Source organism: Abramis brama (assembly GCF_963993115.1).
Source record: "Abramis brama genome assembly, chromosome: 18".
NCBI lineage: Eukaryota > Metazoa > Chordata > Actinopteri > Cypriniformes > Leuciscidae > Abramis > Abramis brama.
This window is the reverse complement of record NC_139980.1, coordinates 19,248,110-19,271,396: the sequence shown is the minus strand read 5'-3', so window position 1 is coordinate 19,271,396 and position 23,287 is coordinate 19,248,110. Positions and strand designations below refer to the sequence as shown.

General features: G+C 36.3%; 1 protein-coding gene across 1 annotated transcript in view; it reads right to left on the bottom strand.

Annotated features, from left to right (window-relative positions):
• LOC311068185 (exostosin-1) overlaps positions 1-23,287 on the bottom strand; it is a 345,962-nt gene that overhangs the window by 21,404 nt on the left and 301,271 nt on the right. Inside the window, exons 7-9 of the mRNA XM_084090477.1 lie at positions 21,380-21,498; positions 18,079-18,174; positions 5,413-5,502 (exon numbers count right to left, since the gene is read on the bottom strand). Of these exons, the coding sequence (XP_083946603.1) occupies positions 5,413-5,502; positions 18,079-18,174; positions 21,380-21,498 (305 nt within the window). The remainder of the gene's footprint in view (positions 1-5,412; positions 5,503-18,078; positions 18,175-21,379; positions 21,499-23,287) is intronic.

The following is a 23,287-nucleotide window of genomic DNA, read 5'->3' as shown; positions in this document are numbered from 1 at the left end:
CACACAATATCTACTGTATTATTTACTTAGATTTTTTTAAAACATATACTTAATAGTATTGCGAAGTAAACTTCAACTAAGTAAAAATTACTCAACAAACTTTAAATGACCAAGCTAGAGTTTCTTATTTTCTTTGTTAATTTTACTTAACTTAGTTAAGTAGATTTTTCTTAATTCCATATGTGAAATTTACATAAAAATATGCTTGCTAAAACGTGCAATTTTTTTTTTAATTTTACCTCATCAATCAAAACTAACTTTAGCTGGACAATAACTTTATCCTAGAGCTGCTGTAAAGCCAAAACAATCTCTGTTACCGTAATATTCCTGTTATCACTGTAAAGCTGCTTTTAAACAATTCATATTGTTAAAAGCGCCATATAAATGAAGGTGACTTGACTTGATTTGACTTATTGTAAAAAAATAAATCAGTGTAGTAGACGGTCTGCTTACATCTAACACTTTATTTTGATGCTCCCCAATATACATTTTACTGTCTGGAAGTAACTTTGCAAGCACGTCAACTTATTCAACTAACCATAACCTAACAATGATCAATGATGTCTTTTCCAAGCAAAGAACAGCTCATTTTAATGTAAATTAGGCAATTTGCATTGAGCTATTACCAACAAATGAACCCAGGTGGTTTAGGCTATCTCTAAAAGAAATGTTTAAGTGCACTTTCTAGCGATCATGGCAGTGGTAACTAGCAAGGTGAGGAAATTGCTAGTGCCAAAAGGGATCATATGAACAAGAAGTTTGTTGTTTCATAAAATGAGACTAAAAATGAGATTATTATTAAATGACACTTATAGAATTATAGGCTACCATTTATATATGTTTGTATCGATATCATGTGTCTGTTCAACATAATTTCTTTAGTAAATCGGGTGCTGAACCAATACATTTTATCATGGTGCAATTCATTCTTTGTGACTCTGCCCTTAAAATTTTTAATTAAACAGGAAATTAAACCAGTTTAAATTGGCTGATTATTTAAAGCAAGAGTAAATTACATTAAAACACTTTTTTGACATGTTAGGAGCATGTTAGAATTAAGTTATTTGATGATTATTTTCACACCATGGTCAGTGTAAATACTGGTCTTTCCTCAAATATGATGTCAAACACATCCCTTGACTTTTCAGTTACCAAAACAATTTAAATGTTAAAGAAACTTTGGTTTCTATAGGTTGTGTAAACTCACGAAGACAAAGGAACATCTATATAAATGTATTTAATGACAAACTCAGAGACATCAGAGGGGTAAATCCAACATACACAACCAAAAATCAACGAGAACGGACAGAGAATGAGGGAGAACACAAGGTATAAATACACAGGGACTAATGAGTTAACTAATGAGATGACAGGTGAACTAAATGACAAATCAGACACAGTGGCTGCGTTCAGCCCCGACAAAACGTTGCACAACGTTTTTTAAACAGAAACGGTGATGCGTTGAACACACTGTTCTGATGACGCAAGAGTTGCAACTATGGCAGCTGAGAAGGCCATTCTTTGTGTTCTTTGTGAAGAATTTTCGGAGCCTGATGAAGTCGGTATAAATATGTATTTAATACTACAAAATATGCCCGATGTTACAGTTACTGCACTTGCCGCCCAGAACAAAAGAGAACATCCCAATCGAGTGAAGGGATGGCTGAAACTGAAATGGAAACACACATATTACCTAATTCAGACTAAAACACATCTATTTAGCCTCACATACTGACTTTATTTGTAGTTCATACTGTTTTAATACCCTGTATTTTCTTTCTCATTTTTAGGAAAAGCACTTAATTACCATTGTTTATTTCTATACCAAATGTCATACACTTGCAATGAAGCTAAAAACTACATCATTATGTTGATATCCTATATTTTTACAATAAAACTTACAACAAACATGTCTTCTAATATCCTCAGTTGTTGCGTATACCGAGCTGGATCAAACACATTTCTAAATTACTTTCCTTGAACCCATTGTGCGAGTTCACTTTAATACCGCATGCTTTATATGCATGTTGCTGCTGATTGGACTGCAGTTCTGACACACCCACCAAACAAGAGAAAACGTAGCTCAAACCCCGTTGCACACATAGACAGTAAAAGAAATGGACACAGCGACCCCATTGGATTCAACGGAGACAAAGTGAAGCCCATTAGAAACTCTTACTTCCTGGGGGTCCAGCGTACTGCGCAGACTCAAGCTGAGCTTGACGACGTAGATGTGACGTGAGCAAACCGTCTGTCTTCTAGTAGCTGTGCCAAGAGAAATCTGAATCATTCCCTTCCGAAACTTGCAGAGACGGAGAGCGTGAGTAGGAGCTGTCCATGAGCGAGGAGCAGGAAAAACTTTTAGTAGGTGTTCTGATTAATTACTTTGTCATTTTGCCTCCAGGTCCTCCCGATTGCGCGCGAGCTTCTCCTCCGGTCCATACGGTAATTTCTTACTGTGCGACAGAGAGTCGCGTGGCTGTGACGCAATCGTTAGCCTACTTTTACAAAAACTGCTTCTACAGGGCCATAACATAAGCTACAAGGTAATGGAGCATTTTATACATTGTCGTGTTTCTTTAGAAATAAATAATGGACAAATGGAGTCTTTAAACGCCTCAGATGTGAAGTTATTCGCTGTCAAAGTGACGCCAAAATGAATGGGAGTCAATGGGATGCTAACTGCAGGTGGGGTTCCGTTAGCCAATGGCGGCGTCCGGGGGTACCTTCAAAATAATACAAATCCCTGCACCCTTGGTTGCACACCTTTGGTTGCACACTTGGTTGCCGTTTCCAGGAAACATGACCTTCAACCCGGAAACCGTAGCAAAACGTTGCGCACCGTTTTGAACTTGAACGTGCCCAGTGTGAAAATGGGTCACAGTGCAAAACACAATGAAACATAACATAACTGACAAACCCCAAATAAAATATATCATTCTATAGAAAAAAAAAAACAAAACACTTTATTAAACAATATAAAATGCACTCTTTATTGTCATGAACGTTAAAAATGATGAGGTTGTAAAAATATTTTTAAATGAAAGAAATTCTAATTAAAATAATTATCTATTTCTATAAAAAAAATTAATTAAATAATAAAAAATGCTTGACTCTATTCTTTTGTATTGCTTTCTTTAAAAACATACCTGAAAAAATAAATAATTATGAAATAATTTATACAAATATTGACTTATTTTTATTTTTTATTGTTAATAAGTAAAATACTAAAAGAAAGAAAATAAAAGTACTGTACTTCAAGGTCAAGTTCAGTGTACATGGAAAAATATGATTTAAAGGAAAATGCATTTAGTGCAATCAATTGCGTTTTGCTTTTGATACCGTCTTAGTAAATTCAGTTGTGCATGATGTTAACAAATATTTACCATCAACTTTTATGAAGTTGAAGTTGAAATCAAAAGCATTAAGTCAGAAATTCACCATATTTTGAAAATGACCCAGGCCTGCCTCTCACCAGGATCAGGATACAGATACATACCAACATCTTTTGTAAGTTTGGACATCAGAGTAGAGATGGCCTCTCTTTCTCTCTTTCTCTTTTCTTTGTCTAGCACATATTTTTGTCTGATTAAATTATACAGCTGAGAGAAATTAAAAATGAGCCCAGCAGGCTGCTGATGCTGCAGTGTGCAAATATCATCTCTTCTCTCAGGGAAAATGAAGACAGAGAATTGACATTAACAAAGTGCAGTACAAACACAAAATATGCCAGCAATGGACAATACATGCAGCATCACAAATACCACTGAATAAAAGATAATATAATGAGGTGGGGGAAAAAAGACAGGACAGAGGGATAAAACTGACGCTACGTTTACACTAGTGTGTTTTCGTTTTAAAACCCAAAACATTTGCTACGGTTATGCCTAGAGTCCACACTACTCCGGAGTTTTCAACCCTTAAAAACTGAGACTTTTGGAAGCGCTGCAGACCTGGTTTTAGTTTGAAAACTCAGTTGCGTTTCAGACGGACCAAAACGGAGACTTCTGGATCATTGCGTATCCTTCCCTGATTCGTCAAGCCCTTATCATATGACCATTACCAAAGTCAAGTAATTTCACTCGGCAGCCATGTTTGAAACACCTCTTGGACAGCTCCTATGTTTTTGAATGGGGAAACATCAAATTCTCCAAAACTGTTCACCAAGCTTACGATTAAAATTCATATTTGAAATTACCAATGAAATTTGACAACAACTGTGTCATAAATCTGGTTTCTAAATGCTCCAACCATGACAGAAAACTAAATTTTTCAGGCTGGATCAAGCTGATACGCATGCGCAGTGGAAACGCACCTGGCATATAGTAACCGCAGCTTCTAACGGCAGCTGCAGTGACGCGATTACTTTAACAATCGGTGATTGGCTCTTATTTAGAAGGCGGGACTTATTCCGCTATATTGAGCGTTGCACTTTTCCCATTTAAAAAGCATCTTGTGTTATTGTATAGTCTTTCTATAGTTTTGTGTTATTCTATAGCCATTACGCTCCAGAAAAAAACAACAATAACAGACCAGCCTCGTCAACCGTGTAAACAATAACATGGAGACGGAACAATAACATGGAGACGGAGCTTTGCTGACTTTTTTTTTCCTTTTTAGAAGTGATTGTGCAGTAAAGCCGGGGACACACTTAACGACTGTAAGGCCGATTATGAATGTAATTCGATACGTACAACTGATCTTGCCAAAACGCGCCAGAGACAGTTGCGTTCAGTCCGTGTTCACAGTTGGTGTTTCAAATCTGCTCCAGTCGTTAGAAACAGTCTGTTCAGTCTTAAAAATGTTTAAGCTAGTCGTTAAGTGTGTTCCCGGCATTACACTTTGCATATTTTAGGATAATACTGCAGCTGCCTACATGCACAAGAGGCAAGCTATTACTAGAGTAATCGGCAACTGTTTACATTGTGTGTAATACAGTATTTGTATGCGCTTGCCCAAGTGTGCATGAATGGTCATGAGACATGCATTTTTGGTCGTGTAGTGTGGACAGAGATCTTTTCTGAAACGAAGTGCAAACGCCGGTATGGGCAACGATCGTTTTCATTTTAAAACACTGTGTCAAAACAAAAACACACTAGTGTGGACATAGCCTAAGAGAGTGAATGTTTATGTGTGAGAGAGAAAGAGACCATGAAGCCATTAGCTTGGCAACAAGCTAAAACTCCACTGAAATAAGTAGTTTACTTTGCAATTTATGTGAGTGTTATAATTTTATAGTGCTATTTCAAAATGATAATTATATTTATATTATATTTATATTTCAATTATAATGTCAATTTTGTCACTTGATGAAGGTTTGGGATTCTGAATGACAGAACCATGAAGACCATATGTTATTCCTTAACATTTCACTTAACCTTTATAGTAATGAATGAATGTGTGATTTCTCACCTCATTGGTGGACAGAACCGAGTCCTCGTCCAGACTGAGAACTGCATCAGTTTTGATAGCTTGATGAGGGAAAAAACGGCCACTCATCGTCTGAGGGGAAACAGAAAGTGACATTAGTGATTCATAGATTTTCACCACAGGTTCTGGTTGAAATTTTTTAATTTACACAATTTTCTTCTTTTTTTTGACTTTGCAGTACTTTTTTGTTTTTACACTGTTTAATAATGTATTTATTAATATAACTTTTCTTTGGCATCCTTGTCAATCATCGCCTACAACGTCTGTGACATCTGTTTGTGTCTTATCTGTTCATCAAGGGAACGTCACAATAGTTGTACATCTGCCAGAACAATATGTTAATTTACACCTTGCGACTGGAAAAAGGACATAAAAAATGAAAAGGGTGTAGTGAAACTTTTATGTCATTTGAGGTTATTGATCATCCACTTTAATGGTGGATTGCTGAATTTACTCCAGTGTTTGACTCAAGAATAACTAAATCCATCCAAGGGAATTACTAATTATTTGGATCAGCATTCTAAGTGAAAAAAAAATAACTCTCTAGTAATGACTGAAATATTGTAAGCTTTTGAGGTGTTTGTATGGTTTTGGATAGTAATGAATGACTTAAGTGTTACTACATCCGTATAAAGGAATTACTAATTATTTGGATCAGTATTCTAAAGTGAACATCATGATAACTTTCTAGTAATGATGGAAGCTTTTGAGGTTTTTGTAAGGTTTTGGATAGTAATTCCTTCCGATTGATTTGGTTACACCTGAGTCATTACTATCCAAAACCTAAGACCAATTTTTTTTTAGTCACAACTGATCAGAGAATGACTGATTTCCAGTCAAAAGTACTGAGAACAGGTTTTTGCCATGGCAAATGGGATGTCAACAGGGCGTTGGATTTGGTCTTCAAAGTAGGGCTGGAACGATGTGTCAACATAATCAATTATGCCGATTACACACTGTTTATGTTCATCCCTAATCACCTGTCATGTTTCACACAAAACACAACTCTAGAGCAGATGCTAATGGCTAGTATGGCAGCACCGCTTAATATTAGCCTGCACATTTTCCAGACTCACAACTGCATTCAGTGACAGTATCAAAAATGGCGATGTCCATAACATTGCAAGTTTTATCAAAATTGACAGCGTGTTATTAAATAAATAAGTTGAGTCATGAGTTCATCCATCAAATATTTTAAACAACCAACAAGGACTTTAAATGCTTAGTAACCGCCCAACTTCAGAGATCTTACAGATTTTCTCTAGGGTCCTGTTAAAAGTCCAAGTCGTTGAAAGGTTGACTGATCGTAGAACACTGTCATAGCAAGTCATGTTTAGCGAATAGTGCGACTTTGTGATATCAATGATAGAGAGCAGGAGGGCTGTGTTTTCCCATCATTCCCTCTGTCAAGTCAAGTCACCTTCATTTATATAGCTGTCATGATTCCTGTCTTGTGTACCCCTTGTCTTGTGTGGAATTTTATGTTATGTCATGGTTTGTGCCATGTTTTGTAGTCCTCTGTAGTTTTTCTTGTTGATTAGCTCCTGATTGTTCCCAGGTGTGTCTTGTTTGCCTATCACCGCTTGTGTATATATACCTCAGAGTTTCTCATGTTCTTTGTCTGGTGTTGTGCTTCTATGGATGTTATGTGTGTGCTTGTCAGTTTTGTTTGCCTTCCTTTTCCATGTCTGTATTTTTCAGTTTTGCCTGGATTTACTTTCATTATGTTTGTTTGAATAAATGTTTACTGCATCTGGATCCTACTCTCGTTCCTCTGAAACAGCTACCGTAACAATAGCGATTTTTACAATACAGATTGTAGCTTTACAGTGATAACAGTAAATGAATGCAACAAAGACTGTTTTGGCTGTACATCAGCTCTAGAAGAAAGTCATTGTCCAGCTTAAGTAAGTTTTTAATTGATTCATTTTCGTTGTAAAAAATCATTAGTTATTAACTTAGGGGCCGCTTACACAAGATTGTTTTCAACTGAAAACAGAACATTTTTAATGCATTCTGGCCGTTCATTTACACGACAACAGCATTTTGGTGGCCTGAGAATGCAAACTTTGAAGTAGGTTTTGAAAGTGATACCGTTATCATCACCATGTAAACTTAAAAAAAGGTGAATCTGTTAAAACGGCGACAGCATGCACATGCGTGTTACGTGTTTAGTCTATAAGCAAGCACGTTTGAATGTGTATGTGCGTCAATCAGACTCAATAAGTCTATACCTCAACTCTAGGGAGTGGATAAACTTTGGATCTTTAAAGATCAAAGTGGGCAATGCATACCAGGGCTGTATTTCTCAAAAGCATTGTGAGCTAAATTTATATTTTGAGCACCGTGAGCTAATCCACTGGCGCCAATGGTTCAATGATCTACTTAGGCTTAAAATGCTTTTGAGAAATCCAGCCCAGAATGATCAAATGCTAATTTGTCAAAACAATGCCTGAATAGCTATTTGTTTATTGTTGAATATATCCAATAAGCTGCATGGACTTAGGCCCTGTTTTACACCTAGTATTAAGCTGAGTTTTGGTCGATCGGATCACAAGTAGATGAGGGAGACACATACCCATTTATATCTGGTGTTTTAATCCGTCTCTTTTGTGCACTTTCACTTCTGTCCTGATTTCTTCAAGGGGAAGGTCTATGGGTGGGCTTTGGGCTATATGGGCTTTTTCAGATCTTTCGACCTAATGGACGAAATAAGCTCAAGCAATATATATGTTACCGGCAAAGTGTGTAATCCGGCATTCTATAGAATGCCTAGGTAATGTATAGAATTAGGTAATGTATTTTTTGCAAAAAACATCAGGAATTCTATACATTGCCTAGGCATTCTATACAATACCGGGATTTCACACTTTGCCGGTAACATATATATGAGACAACGGAAGACAGGACCTCTTGCACAGGACTCTTGCACAGAGACAACGGAAAAACATACGGATATCATCATCTTTCATTTCTGCTCTGACAGCCGCAAGATCACGCAGAACTCTGTGTGTTAGAAATCAGGAATGGTGAGAGAACATTGTGCTTGGTACGTTTTTCATCTTCAAACTTAGAAGACCAAACTTAGGTCTTCAACCGACAAAATATAAATCCCATCTGGCTAGCGCACTTCCCATAATGTTTACGCATTAGGTCAGTAGGCTGAGAGTAGGCGGTCTTTTGTGGCTGTTCGAACTCATTCGACCACATGAGTGTTTACAGTACACTACAAAAGCAATCTGTTCGAATGTGTTTTCGACTACCTCTGGAAGTGGTCGAAAGTGGACCAGTTCAAAAAGTTTTAGACCCCGTTAACACCTGTATTTAGCATCGCTCATGTGTGATCCGAGTGACCAAAACGCATCTAAATGCCAGGTGTAAACAGGGCCTAACTGACATAAGCAGCAAAGGAAAGTTGTCTCTGTTGAAGACCAAGTTATTAGTCTTAATCTGGATCTTGACTCAAATTCTCTAAATAACCAACTGTGAGTCCAGCTGCCTTTAATTAACAGAGCACTGTAGAAATGAACATTTAGTAGCGTAAAAATCACTGTTTCCCACAATCGATCCGCCACGCCATTAGGATGACACTGTTTTAATCCATTACAGTAAATGGAGGCTACAGGGGGGTTCAAACCTAATTACACTATTGACTCTTCATTAATACCTCTGAATAATTAATAAAACTGTTCATGTGAAAAGAGTAACTCTACAAGTACCCCTGGTTCAGGAATATATTCTCATCAGCATAACAATCTCCGAACCACCAGAGGGGCTGATATAGATTCAGAGAAAAACAGGGAGTAGAATAAATTGACTGCTGAGTTTGTGTCATTAGTGAAGATCTTTAAAAGTGTACAAGCCAAGTAAATAATTCAAGTAATGAAAATGATATCATAATTTCATGTTATCCAGTAAAGATAAAATTAAACGGTGAATCTATTTTGCTTCTGGTGGTAAAAATAAGGCATATAAAACATAATTATTGTATTTTTGGTGTATTTAAATCATTCCCTGTCATATATAATTCCATTGTATGTGCATTATAAAAAAAAAAATGCTGTGAACCGAGCATATAATATATGCATATCACTGCATTTTTCATTCCGAGTCTTCTCTCATATATGTTCTGGAAAGGACTATGTAGTTATCTGGGAGGCCAGCTGTCTTTGTTGACACATGGCTCCTTCCACTGATATCACTCCTTTTCCCTCAAGACACGGTTTATTTAACTGTAAAGCTCACATAATCTTCCACAGGGACTGTCTGCCCTTTACCGTTTCCTCGCCTCTTCTCCTGCATTATATATATATATATAATTGTAGAGATGGTCAATATTACATATTTTAAAAACAGACTAGTTTTGAAGAAGCCCTGAAACATTGGTTTGGTTTCAGGTTCTCTTGACCCTAAACCAGACATGTTTCTTAGGGGGTATTTACATAAAACATGTCAGGAACAAAGTTGGAGTGCAATGGAATGAAATGGAACAAAGGGGATAAAGTTGTGACAGTATACAGCCAAAGACTTCATGGCATGGCAACATTGCTGTAAGACACTTCCTTTTAACTTCCCTGAAAGGGTTTTCCTAAGCAAACATGCTAGAATTTAGAATGATAATTTACCACCGCCACTTAAGAAAACTAAAATGCTAAAATCCAGTTTAGCCAGTGGCTTTCTTCACTGGTACCTCTATGCTGTTTGTATATATATAAAAATAAAACGTCATTATGATGCAAATGCTTCTTCTTTCTATGTAAATATATGTGTGTTTTTTTCCACAAAAATCTGAGCAAAGCAGTGTTGGGGAGTAACTAAATAAAAGTAGCATCACTTAACTACAGTTTTCAATTGTATGACAGTAACAACAACTACCTCTAATGAGTAGCGCAACCAAACGCAACATCGTTTTTTTTTTAATGGCTGAGCTGAGGGAATAATCAAACATGCTCACCTAAATGGTGGACACTCTTATGTAGTGGAATTAAAATGACTAATGCTGCGACCGAAATCGAATACTTCCCTACTATATACAGTAGTATGCGAAAAACAGTACACCAACAGAGCAGTATGTCCGAATACATACAGTAGTATTAAAAAAAACAGTAGGTGAAAAGTCCCCAGATGACCTACTACTTCCGGCGAGATTCTGAAGTTCAAATTGAAATGTAGTACCTACTCAGACAGTGTGCGATTTCGGACGCAGAGTAAATCATTCTAGTGAAGTTGTTTGCTCGGATGGTTCATTTAAATAATAAGATTTAAAAACAAGGTTTACAGATTTGAGTCCCTGCATTGTTACTTTTTTCAAGTTAATTCAAAGAACTCATCATAGACTACAGGAGAAAGAAAACAGAGATCCCACCATTAATCATCAGCGGGGACTGTGTGGAAAGGGTGGCAGACTTCCGCTTCCTGGGAGTCCACATTGAGGAGAGCCTATCCTGGAGCGTGAACACCTCTGAGCTGCTGAAAAAGGCCCAGAAGAGACTGTACTTCCTGAGAATACTCAGGAGGAATAACATCACACAAAGACTGCTGGTGTCCTTTTACCGTGCCTCCTTTGAGAGCATACTAACATACTCTATGTGCGTATGGTACACCAGCTGCACGGCGGCTCAGAGGAAAGCGCTCCAGAGGGTCATCAACACCGCCCAAAAGATCGTCGGCTGCCCTCTCCCCACACAGGAAGAACTACACAGTTCCCGTTGCCTCAAAAAAGCCCAGAACATCATAAAGGACACCCACTCAGACAGACGGTACAGATCAATTAATGCAAGGACTAATAGACTCAAACACAGTTTTTATCCAACTACAATAACCACCCTCAATGCTGCAAAAAAATAATGTGCAATTTGGAAGCTGCTGTGAAATAGATCAATGTAATGACAGAAAGTATGCATGTCTGTAGATGTATTTTCACAATGTTTTTATGCAATGACTGTGTGTTCATGCTTTTGTGTGTGTGTTTATGTATGCTGCTAATGCTGTTATATGTTCCTATAACTAGCACTAGCACTTAAATTATATTTGTATAGACTCAATGAATGATGCACTGACTGGAGAGCACTTTAAATTTCGTTGAACCTGTGACAATGACAATAAAGAACTATTCTATTCTATTCTATTCTATTCTATTCTATTCTATTCTATTCTATTCTATTCTATTCTGAAAGGCACACTGTGAAACTTTTCAACCTTCATAATATATTTCCAAGACCCTTGTGATGGTACATCGACTTACAATAGGTTGAATGACACGTCTGCCATAGCCTGACGGGGTCTGTATCGCTTTTAATGGCACTATGTAACTTCGGGGTTCGGGTAGTAACCAGAGCACAAAAAGAACTACAAAATTCGACTGCATTACGGCATACGTCACTTCCCCCACCACTTCCTCAAATTTGGACGTGAGAGGCCAACCAGTGTTTGTTTTCGGCTTTCGTGCGTATGTTTTTGTCATGGGGCTGTTTACACCTGGCCACTTCATGCGTTTTCTCAGATGGGATAGCTATCCGATCGTGAAAAGACCAGGTGTAAATGTCCTCCGAAACGCATTCAAGACGGATTTGAATCCGATCGCTCAAACTACTTCAGGAGGAGGTCTGTGCCGCATTCCAGACGAAACTGGACAAGTGTAAATGCATCTGGTTGTTGAAACCACATGTAAATTGTACTCCTCTCAAAAATGCTAAAAATAAAAACGTGTGAGAGCGTGTTATAGGCTATATGTTATTGCCAGATATGACGACGCTACTGGAACACACATCACCACAGATGAGCAACTGAGCATAGTCATCAAGAGAACGTGCAAACTATCGCAAATCAAAGTGAAAGTAAGTCGCAGACGCTTAACACACAATCATCATCATTAAAAGTCAAGAAACAAAATGATCTTACCAGGGCTGTTACTGCTCTCTCTTATTGCGGTCTTTGATTTTGAAATTTTAGCTGATGATCAATAAAATGCTGTTCATATCTGTTGCTTTCGGTGACGTGCACTCCATTAAATCTGCATACAGCGCGGGGATTGAAGATCGGATTTAAATCCGTTTCGCAAAAACACATTTATGTGACCAGGTGTAAAAGGGATTTTTTTATTTATAAATCAGATAGCTATCCGATCTGAGAAAACGCATGAATTGGCCAGTAAATAAATTATATTATATTATAATATTTGTAAACTTGTTTGCATTCTATGTTGTATGTTGTTGCGCTTGCTTGTAGTATGTCATTTTTTTTACATGCTGTTCATTCATCCATTGCTGATAATTAGACCAGTCCAATAATTTCCACATATATCTAGCTAGCTTTCGATTATCAGAGCTGTTAACAGACTTGCTAAAAAAAACACTCGTTTCTCTTACGTGTTTTTTGCGTTATGTTTTATAGCTTGCCTCACGAACTAGTTTGCCAGCTGAACTCAGGTGTTGTGAGGTGTATTTATCACGTAGTCCTGAGGGATATCAGACGACGCTGTTGACGTTGATTCTTGCGATTATCATGAGAACAGTTTTTAATATCTCACATAATTATCAGGACATAAATAAGACTAACGTAGAGGTTGTAAATAGTGTAAACGAGTACAATTTGCAAACTATTATGATAAATTGCAATAATCATGTCTTCGGAGTCTATCTGTGCCTATTCCATGCCCGATGCAGGTACCGGTGTACAGGGTGGGAGGTGGGAGGGTGGAGGGGTATTTACGACAGTGCAAGTATTCCATAGCGACTCTAGGGGTCGCTGTTTGACAAAAACACAATTCCTTCACAGTGTGCCTTTAATTAAAAATGGCAACTGCCACTAAGTGCAAATAGCAATATATGCCATAATATATGCTAGCGATAGATGCTCTTTACACTAAGTTTAAATAGCAATAGATTCTATTTACAACCTCAACCTACCCTACCCTTAACCGATAAACACACGTTAGACACTTTATTTCCAGTTTTCGAATATTTTCTTTATTTTTATTGAAAATAAATGCCTTTCCGATCTGATATGTGATGGGAAAAGGGAGTAGAGTGAACTCGGCAAAAGGCAGACTCCAACTTCAGGTCATTTGCGTCAAAATTCCATAATTTTGTCTGGCCCAACCAGACGTCAGTGGGCAGAGTAAGTGATACAATTTGAGTTAGTGTAAATAGAATTTGCCAACAAGGTGGGCTATTTGCACTAGTGTAAATAGACACTCCGATTATTAATTTACCCTTTGTATTTTCTAAATTCATGTTATTTATCTTGATGTGAACAATTAATCTGTGCCTTTTTAATTTAAGTATTGATTTGTTTTTGTTTTTAATTCTTAATCAAAATGCAGCAACTCGACCTTCTTGTGAAATGACAAACTTCTCTCTGGTGACGTTTGCTGGACTTCCTCCAATCATTTACTCTGCTTAAATCCCACCCCTTTCTTACAATCGACTGCAAGCTCACATTCACATCTGCCTACATCCAATCAACCACTGATGATTAAAACCAAGACCCATCTTCCTTTCTTTCTTTTAATGATAATCCATTTTACTCGGATGTAATATGTGATACTTATCGCAATAGGGAATAGAAGATCTGTCGCTATTTCCATTTCATCGGGACTTTAATCTATCTGTTCAAGTTCACTGTTTTTGAACAAACAAAATATGACTGTGATTAATTTATTAATTATAGAAATGGATAGTTATATTTTATTCATAAGATCATATTGGATGTTTGAGGTGTGCAACTTTTTGTTTGTAGCATGCACACTGTAAAAAAATAGTGAAAAAAGATGTAAGCAAAACAAAGATTATTGGATAACTGGAGTATATTTTACAAGAAAATATTATTTCAGTCTTTCTACTACGAAATTCAAAATGTGTTACTTGCCATTTATTTGTAATTATTTGTGAAATCTACTTAATATTCATTTTATAATAATAATAAAAAAAATGTTACATTTATATAGCGCTTTTCTTGTGCAGCCATATTGCGCCAGAACGCCCACCACACACCAGCTTATTTTTCGATGGACATCCTGGGATTTTTAAAAGTAGCTTCCCAAAACTGCATAAAGTATGTAAAATTGTGGGAGTGTGTTTGATCTGTTACTTGATTTGCATAATTCCTATAGTGAACAGGTACTAAAACAACCCAGACAGCACATGCAAACAAACTACGTATCAGCAGGTACGATTCTGTCTTTTTTTAGCGTCTATCTTTCTGGGGTGTGTTTTGCAAAGCTAACTATGGTCGAAAGTTCCGTTGTTACAAAGACAATTTAACGGAATTTGAGACCATAGTTGGCTAACAATGCTTTTGGGAAACGCATCCCTGTTTAAGACATCAGATATGGGTTATACACATGTACATACACACAGACACACACACACACACACACACAGACACAGACACAGAGATACAGACATACGCACACACACAACATCACTTAGCATGATTTATAAGCTGTTGTCCTCATGGGGACAAGGATTTCAGATATTGCCATCTTTGCCATCACAATTCGCCTCTGGGATGAACTCTCTCCATTTCATGACCCTCTCGTGATTGCAGTTCTCTATGCATGTTTCTCTATTAAGATTTTATCTCAGTATTAAACAATTCCAATTTATCTTGATCAGGACTAAGATAAAAGCGTGTTATGATTTGGATGTGGTGTTTGATAGCTTATTAGTCACAATATGATTTAATTTTGACAAATGGCTTTTGATTAAAATTTTGATTATCTATTTCACACTTGTTTGACACATTAATTCACAGTCCTTTCAAAGTAAGTCACTGCATTTTGTTTAGAACCCTGGACTGTAAGTTTCTGATCTAGATACTTTTAAAAAACATTATTATCACCAGTTATATCAACAAAGACTAAACTCGGACTAAAATTAGGGCAGGGTTTTTTTTTTTTCTTCAGGTGGATAGAAAGATATATAACCAACTCTTACATATTATTTAAAACTGAGGGTTGCACTTTAAGCCTGGCCTATAATAACATGCATTTAGTAATATATTAATGTATTTACACTGTTATGATGCTTACACTGAAAAGCTTAAACCTGTACATATATTTACATTACACTATATTTACATTTACATATTTACATGTAATACATTTTCAAATGTTGTAAATTAAAAAAAACAAAAAACAAAACAAATATGACTCCTGTAAACTATATGGAGTAAAATCCATTAATGTAAACTCAAAAAGGCTGTTAACATCTTGATGAATGATACTCAGATCTTCCTGTCATGATGATGATAATTGAAATGTCAGTTTCATAATGAATCTCTTGAGATGATGAATTGTTTTGTTGGGTCATTGACGTGTGCGCATCAGATCTTTTCGGTTCCCCAATAGAAAGGCAATTTGAAGTGGTCTAGATGACCCTTGAACTTACTCCTCTGGTGTTTCTCCTGTCTGACTAGAGGCTGCTTAGTCTCCCATAGCCAAACCTTTTTCTAACTGCATAATGTCTGGTCCAATTTGCTGCTTGAATACATTTTTACAGGCCGTTTTAGTAGCAGGAAATCATTCATACTACAATAACAGATGTGTGCAGACGTGATTCTCATTATCTTTTATAGATTTGATGCAACTAACCTGGCAAACCTTTGGCAGATGGGTGTGGAAAGAATGGTAGGAGTGTTTAAGAAACCTGTTGATACCTTATATATGTATATCTAGCTAACATTGTTATTTATATCATACCTGAGGGTTTATTTATTCTCTACATATATATATATATATATTTTAAATCAATCTCCAAGGTAACAGATGCAGAGATCATGGTTGCTATGGCAGACATGCAGAGCTGATAGAAAGAAGCTTTAGTCAACCTGAATTTGATAATCAGTTTGAAAATGTGTTATTTTTCAGTTTAGATGTTGACCAACAAGCAACAAAATATAATCTACACTGAAAAAAATGATTCGTTGAATTTAATAAAAAAAAATTATCGTAAGTGGTTGCACACAAAGTCTAATATGACAAACCACTACTTTTTAATGTTGCATAACTACAAACTCTAAATAAACGTCCAGGTGCAGTCTAAAAGTTACAATCTCTTCCTGAGTCTCTCCGTAAGCCTGTACTATTTTGATGTTCTGTTGTGTTTCCCTAAGTTCGTGTTTCCCTGCTCTGTTTAGTTTATGTTTCTTAGGTTTCTGATTATGTCCCTGGCTGTGTTCGAAATCGCTCCCTCATTCACTATTCCTTACATTACTCAACTAATATAGTCCACTTGAAGGAGTGAATGAAAACGAGCGAGTGAATTCGGACACTGAGTGCACTGGAAGGGATGTTTAATATAATTTAAAACTTAGCAAACTGACAGCTCCAATAGTGCAATGAAAAGATGTATCTTGACCTCTGTCATGGAAACTATGTATAAACCTTAACCAAACAATATAATAATCAATTAAAAAGGAATTTATACCTGTAGGATATTACGTTGTAGCCATATTGGACCAGTGGTTTGGAAAATGGATGGATGGATGATTCAGCTGTGGGCATTATGGGTATTCTTTAGCCGTTGAGCATACATCGGTTGTACACTCCTTATTGTGGTGCATTATGGGATTGAATGAATGTACTCAATTACGTCCACTATGGTTTCAGAGACCACTAAAAATGTCTTTCCCCTCAAATAGTGCGATTTCGGACACAGTCCCTGTTTGTTTCTATGGTTAATTATTATCAGGTGTTTCTTATTTAGTTCCTTGTTCAATGTAGTTCTTTGTCAGTTATTGTGTATTTGTAATGTGTTGTTCTAACAATCTCCTGCGTATATAATAAAATAATAAAAGACTGTAGTATTCCTTATTTGTGCGTGTTGCTTACTACACCAGACACATGTTGCACATACATGGAACGGCATACATTGCTTTTAAGTTCTTTTAAACCCAGAAATCTGAATGTGGCCACAGTTGAATAAACACCCAGTGTTTTATGCAGAGTTTAGTTAATCATATAATTTATCTCATAAGATATTTTTTTCTACACACCATTTGAAAACCGTAAACATCTAAATAGCGAAAGTTGCTACTAAGATAAAACAACTAAGGGATAAGTGAGAGTGAGCCATCACATTAACTTTGTTCATAGGCTAACTGTATCTGCAAATAACACATGACAAGAAGATGTAAATGAGTAAAACATGTGCAAAGAGGGAAGACGGTGAGCAGACAAAGTCTGAAAGGTGCAAATGATGAGATACATTCAGAATATTCACATAACCACCCACACACAGCTGTGCAGATATCACACTTACAAACACAATTTCTTCATTTTAGAGATTTTAAATGGTGACATCTGTCCTGTTATCGGTTATTCTGACTCCTTCCCACCAGTGTGCAACTTCACTTACCTATACTTTGAGTACAAACTTGTCACCAGAAGTTAATTGAACATGACCCACTATTTTTTATGACTAAAAAATATTTATACACTTATTTATTATAATTTTATTATTAATTTAATTCCAAAACTGCAAATATCTATAGCTTATATAATTACATCTACATGAAAATCAAATAGAAATATTACGTATTTTTATATAAAAGTATTATTTTTTTTAAATCTTTTTAGGTGTAAGTGTGCAACTGCATGCAACCTGTAATTTCGTCATCTTTCTTGTTTTCTTTCACCTATCTCACCTTTCGCTTGCCCTCAATGATGGAGAAGGGTGTTGTGATGGAGGGCCACTTGTTTCTGGGTGGTGGAGGCTTCTCACAGTTCCACAACACTAAAATCTGAAACCACATTAAAACAGATGTCCTGCACTGCACATTTCAATACACGTGAAAAACATGACTGTTCATTGTTAGGTTGTAAAAAAATAAAATAAAACATTGTAGGTGCAGATGTGAATTATTACTGCCCACATGCAAAAAGTAATTAACATTTCTGAACAACTCCCAAACTCATTTATTAGTGCAGAAAATAGGCGTGAGAGCCTCCAAACAAACTAGAAATTATCTAGAGCCTTTTCATTTTTTAGAAACTGTGTTAATTAAGAGCATTTGGAGATAAAGGCTAATGTTAGCCCTTGTGAAAAAGTTTAACAGAATTAAGTGTGCTTAATGTGCAATTCCTGTGTATTTCAAATCTTAAAAGTATATTTTCACACAGTAATGACATTAAAAGCCACTTAAATTTATTTTAAAGAGATTTCACTTTCATGATGTGTCTTAACACACTTAAGTACTTTCAAAAAGTGCACTGTAATAATGTCAAAGTAAAAGTTGTACTTTAAAGTACTTTTTAAATAAACGTTTTAATAATATTTTATCATGCTTTACAGAAGTGTTTATTTTGGTATCTTGACTAACATGCTAAATCACATGTAAAGTATTTGATTATACTTTTAACTGTAGTGTGTTATTTGATATTACATTCAATTTGAATATATTTATAATGTACTAAATTAAATCTTCATCATTACTAATCTGTAATTCCATTAAGAGTATATTTCAGTTTACCATCTGGCAGTACACTTTAACCTTATTTCAAAGACAATAGCAATAGAAATTAGTTAAGCACTCTTAAGTTTAACTTATTGCATTTAAATGTATCTAATATGCAATTAAGTGTCCTAAATCATCCACACTTAAGAATATTCTTTTAAAGTAGGCCTACAATATTTCCTAAAGGCGGGCGTACACGGTGCGAGTTCGGACCAGGTTCGGACACTCGGGAGGTCGTGAGATATTGCACACGTTGCGAGTCAGTTTAACTGATAATCGCGTCAAAGCAGCTGGTACACGGCACGACTGTCCTGCACAAATTTTATCCCGAGCCGGCAGCAATCACGTGAGCTTTCGCGCTAAACACAGAGACCGTCAATGTTGCATGCAGGCAAAGCTTCAGATAGAAAAAATGACAGAAATGTGTGTGCAAATGATTTGTTGTAAAGCAGAGAACAGTAGCCATTCCTTTCAACATAAAGAGAGAGAGAGAGAGAGAGAGAGAGAGAGAGAGAGAGAGAGAGAGAGAGAGAGTAATTCTTCTCACACGCTGCGAGCCGCGACCATGCGAGCATCACCGATTACACTTGATTTCTCCCGAGTGAAAAAAATCATCTACGAGCTCGTAAAAACAGCAAAAATCGCACAGTGTACACCCGCCTTAAAGGACAAATCCAGTGAAAAATGAACCTGGGGTTAATTAACACATGGTTACCGAGTCGATCGTTCCCTGCGATGCGTTTTCATGAAAATCGAATGTAAAGAGTTTTATCTTTAAAAACATTTTAGCTCATAACACTAGTATATGGGGCACAGAGTAAGTAAAAATAAATCGCTAGTTAATACAACTAACAAGGCTCAAAATAGCCTCACACTAACACGGTAACATAATGAGGGTCCTTACATACAAACCGAAGCATTGAGAACTTTGTAAGTGTACAGACAGTTTAATAAGAAGATACTTTATAAAGACAGTACATTACGCGTTGACATGCAGGATCCATCTTGGAAAACAGTCTCGACTAATCGAGCCACGAACGCCGTGCTACGTTAGATTTCACAAACGTAATTCCTATCGACCAGCTATCCTATCGACGGCGTTCGTGGCTCGATTAGTCGAGACTGTTTTCCAAGATGGATCCTGCATGTCAACGCGTAATGTACTGTCTTTATAAAGTATCTTCTTATTAAACTGTCTGTACACTTACAAAGTTCTCAATGCTTCGGTTTGTATGTAAGGACCCTCATTATGTTACCGTGTTAGTGTGAGGCTATTTTGAGCCTTGTTAGTGGTATTAACTAGCGATTTATTTTTACTTACTCTGTGCCCCATATACTAGTGTTATGAGCTAAAATGTTTTTAAAGATAAAACTCTATACATTCGATTTTCATGAAAACGCATCGCAGGGAACGATCGACTCGGTAACCATGTGTTAATTAAGCCCAGGTTCATTTTTCACTGGATTTGTCCTTTAAGTATGCTAAAGTACACTTTTTAAGGGAGCACATGATCATTAATACTGTGTGACACTGAATATTATACAATTTAGTATCCATCTAATATAAATTAAACCGATATTATGTCTGCTGATAGGAAAAAAAGTTGTTTATTTAAACTTAATGAAAGGAGCACTCAATAGGAGTTAAGATAGTGAAGATAACATGATCTGCCATTTATCAAATACCGCAATTATACTGAGTGTTTGCAAAGTCAGACTTTTGACTTGTTTCGCATGATTAGTCGCTGCCCACATACAGGGACATAATAAAAAATGATGTGTGGAAAACCATGTCAAAAATTGTGGACATTCTAAATGAGTTTGATTCATACATTGATAATCATTCATCTTCTTCATGATATGATGAATTAGGCAGTGCTGCAATTAATATGCCAACCCTTTCCCCTCCAGAATGCTAAAGGAACAGCACATTGAAGATTGAAAATCATCTACTTAATCTTATATCATTCCAAACCTGTATGAATTTATGTTTTTGCCGCAGGATTATTATTGTTAACGTAAAAAAACAAAACAAATGCAATATATATTTAAAAACAACAACACATACATGCATTGTTGTATTTCAGTTGCCAAGGCAAAATGTCTCTATTTTGTAAAATTATTAAAACGAAATAAACTAAACTAAATAAATAAAAATGTATATCATTAATAATGTATATATATTTGGTTAAAAGAATATTCATACGGGTTTGGAACAAGGGTGAGCAAATGATGATAGAATTATTATTATTATTATTTTTGGTGACATATTTTTATTTTTACTTGCAGTACATCTCGTTTGTGATTTAACATAGCCAGTTGTGCAGTCCGCCATTAAAGCAAGAACTCTGACCAACACTGTGACAAAGTGACCTCCAGCAAAACAATTGCTGACAGTGTGAATGACCTTTAACATGATAAACACTTGCAGCATAGATAATAATGGTATAGAGTTGTCATTTTGTTTCATAGTTTCCTCTCGTGTTCTCACCTGCGCACAGAACTTGGACTTGGTGACTGCATGGATCAACTTGAATATGGGCTGCTGTTGGTACTGTAGAGGTGTGACTGCTTGAATGACGGCTGTAAACTCCTGAGATGGACTCTTACCTGCAGAAATACAAACGTGGATGGCAGAAATTACTTCTGTGCATTTTGGATAGTCTTTATTTGTTGATGAATTTCTTTGCTTAATTCATAAACCACATAAAAATGCAGTTTTCACACACTGCAAAAGGCAGAGAAGCCTTCATGAAATCAGTCTTAAACAGCATCAGTCTCCTGTGTGTAACAACTCTCTGCGTTTGTATTAGTTTGCTTTATGGCAGCCGTTTAAAGAGAGCAGGGATTCGCTTAATTTATCTACGTTTGCGACTGTGACTCAAGAAACCCGACAGCTACATTAAGTCTCTATTACATCACAATAAAGGTTGCTACAAAGAACAAAAGAGAACCAGAGAGGATAAAACTAGTAAAATTAATTGATTAAAGCTTTGAAGCTTTTCTGGTTCAGCAATAAACAAAGGAGAAGTTCATAATATATCACACAGTGACAGTAATTACGTTTAGACAGAACATCTATTATCCCCATTTCCTCTCTGCAGGGATTCAAACTCTATAAAACAGAACAAAACAAGAACATGTAAACACACGCACAGTTTGAAACACGAGAACAAACAGGCCAAACAAAAAGACCACACAGAAACAAACCACACACAAACATAGAGAACTACTAATAAGCACATTCACACATCTACTTTTGGTTTGATTTTCAAAACGTATAATATGAATCTATTGTTAATGATCCAACCAGACTGTGGATGCACGCACACACGCGCGCACGCACGCACACACGCGCACACACACACATGGATAAAAATGAAACGGCCTCTCTTTTAGCACGGCTATTAAAGATCCTTGCTTAATTAAATAATAATGACAAAAGATTCAAATAATTTACATATTTTACGTTTGCATTGTTTGTTTTGTGCTCGAAAAACACCACAATATTAATATAGTCACAGAATAAGCACGATTATGATGAAAACCATCTCGTTACCCTACTATTAACCCACTAATGCATACATTATTAAATCTCAAAGGAAAATATCTTAAAGTTTTTATTTATTTTTACTTTTAACTGTGTTATTTGATAAAGAGTGTCATTCAATATTACATTTAAAATGTATCTATTTGAAATAATACTAAATTACAACCTTAATCATTTTTGAATGTGTAATTACAAATAGATTTAAATACCTGACATTAAATTATATTTTAGTTTACCATAAGTGTTTGTCAGTACATTCAGTAATACACTTTAACCATATTTCAAAGACAATTGAAGTAATTATGAAATTACATATAAAGATGTATTTAAGTCCTACTTAATTGGGCAAAAAAATTCTTAGGTTTAACTAACAGAATTTTGTATAAATTTTAAATACAATAGTGTTGAAACCATGTATGTGTTGTTACGCATGTAACCATGGTTCCCTGAGAAGGTAACGAGACGCTGCGTTGTATGATGACACTTTGGGCAATGGCCCAGTCATGCAGGAATTATGGCAAAGGGATGCAGCATCTTGTTGATGGAGAAATTCCCTGAGACATTCCCTTTTTGAGGGAACTTGTGCTGCGTCGTATAACAACACTTTGGGGAATGAAATAGCCACTTCGCCATTCTGACAAATGCCTGTCCTAGTGTGAAGCTGCTCAGGCACAACTCAGGACATGAGCACTTTGAACCCTGGAGAGGCTGGCAGGTCCAGGCTAAGAACCGTATTCTCAGCCTCAGACGTCACGCCCACGAACCGTTGGCTGAACGTCTGATGCATATGGCACACATATCTGGAAACACTTCAGCAGTTTCGAAGTCGACATCTGATTGGTTGAATTC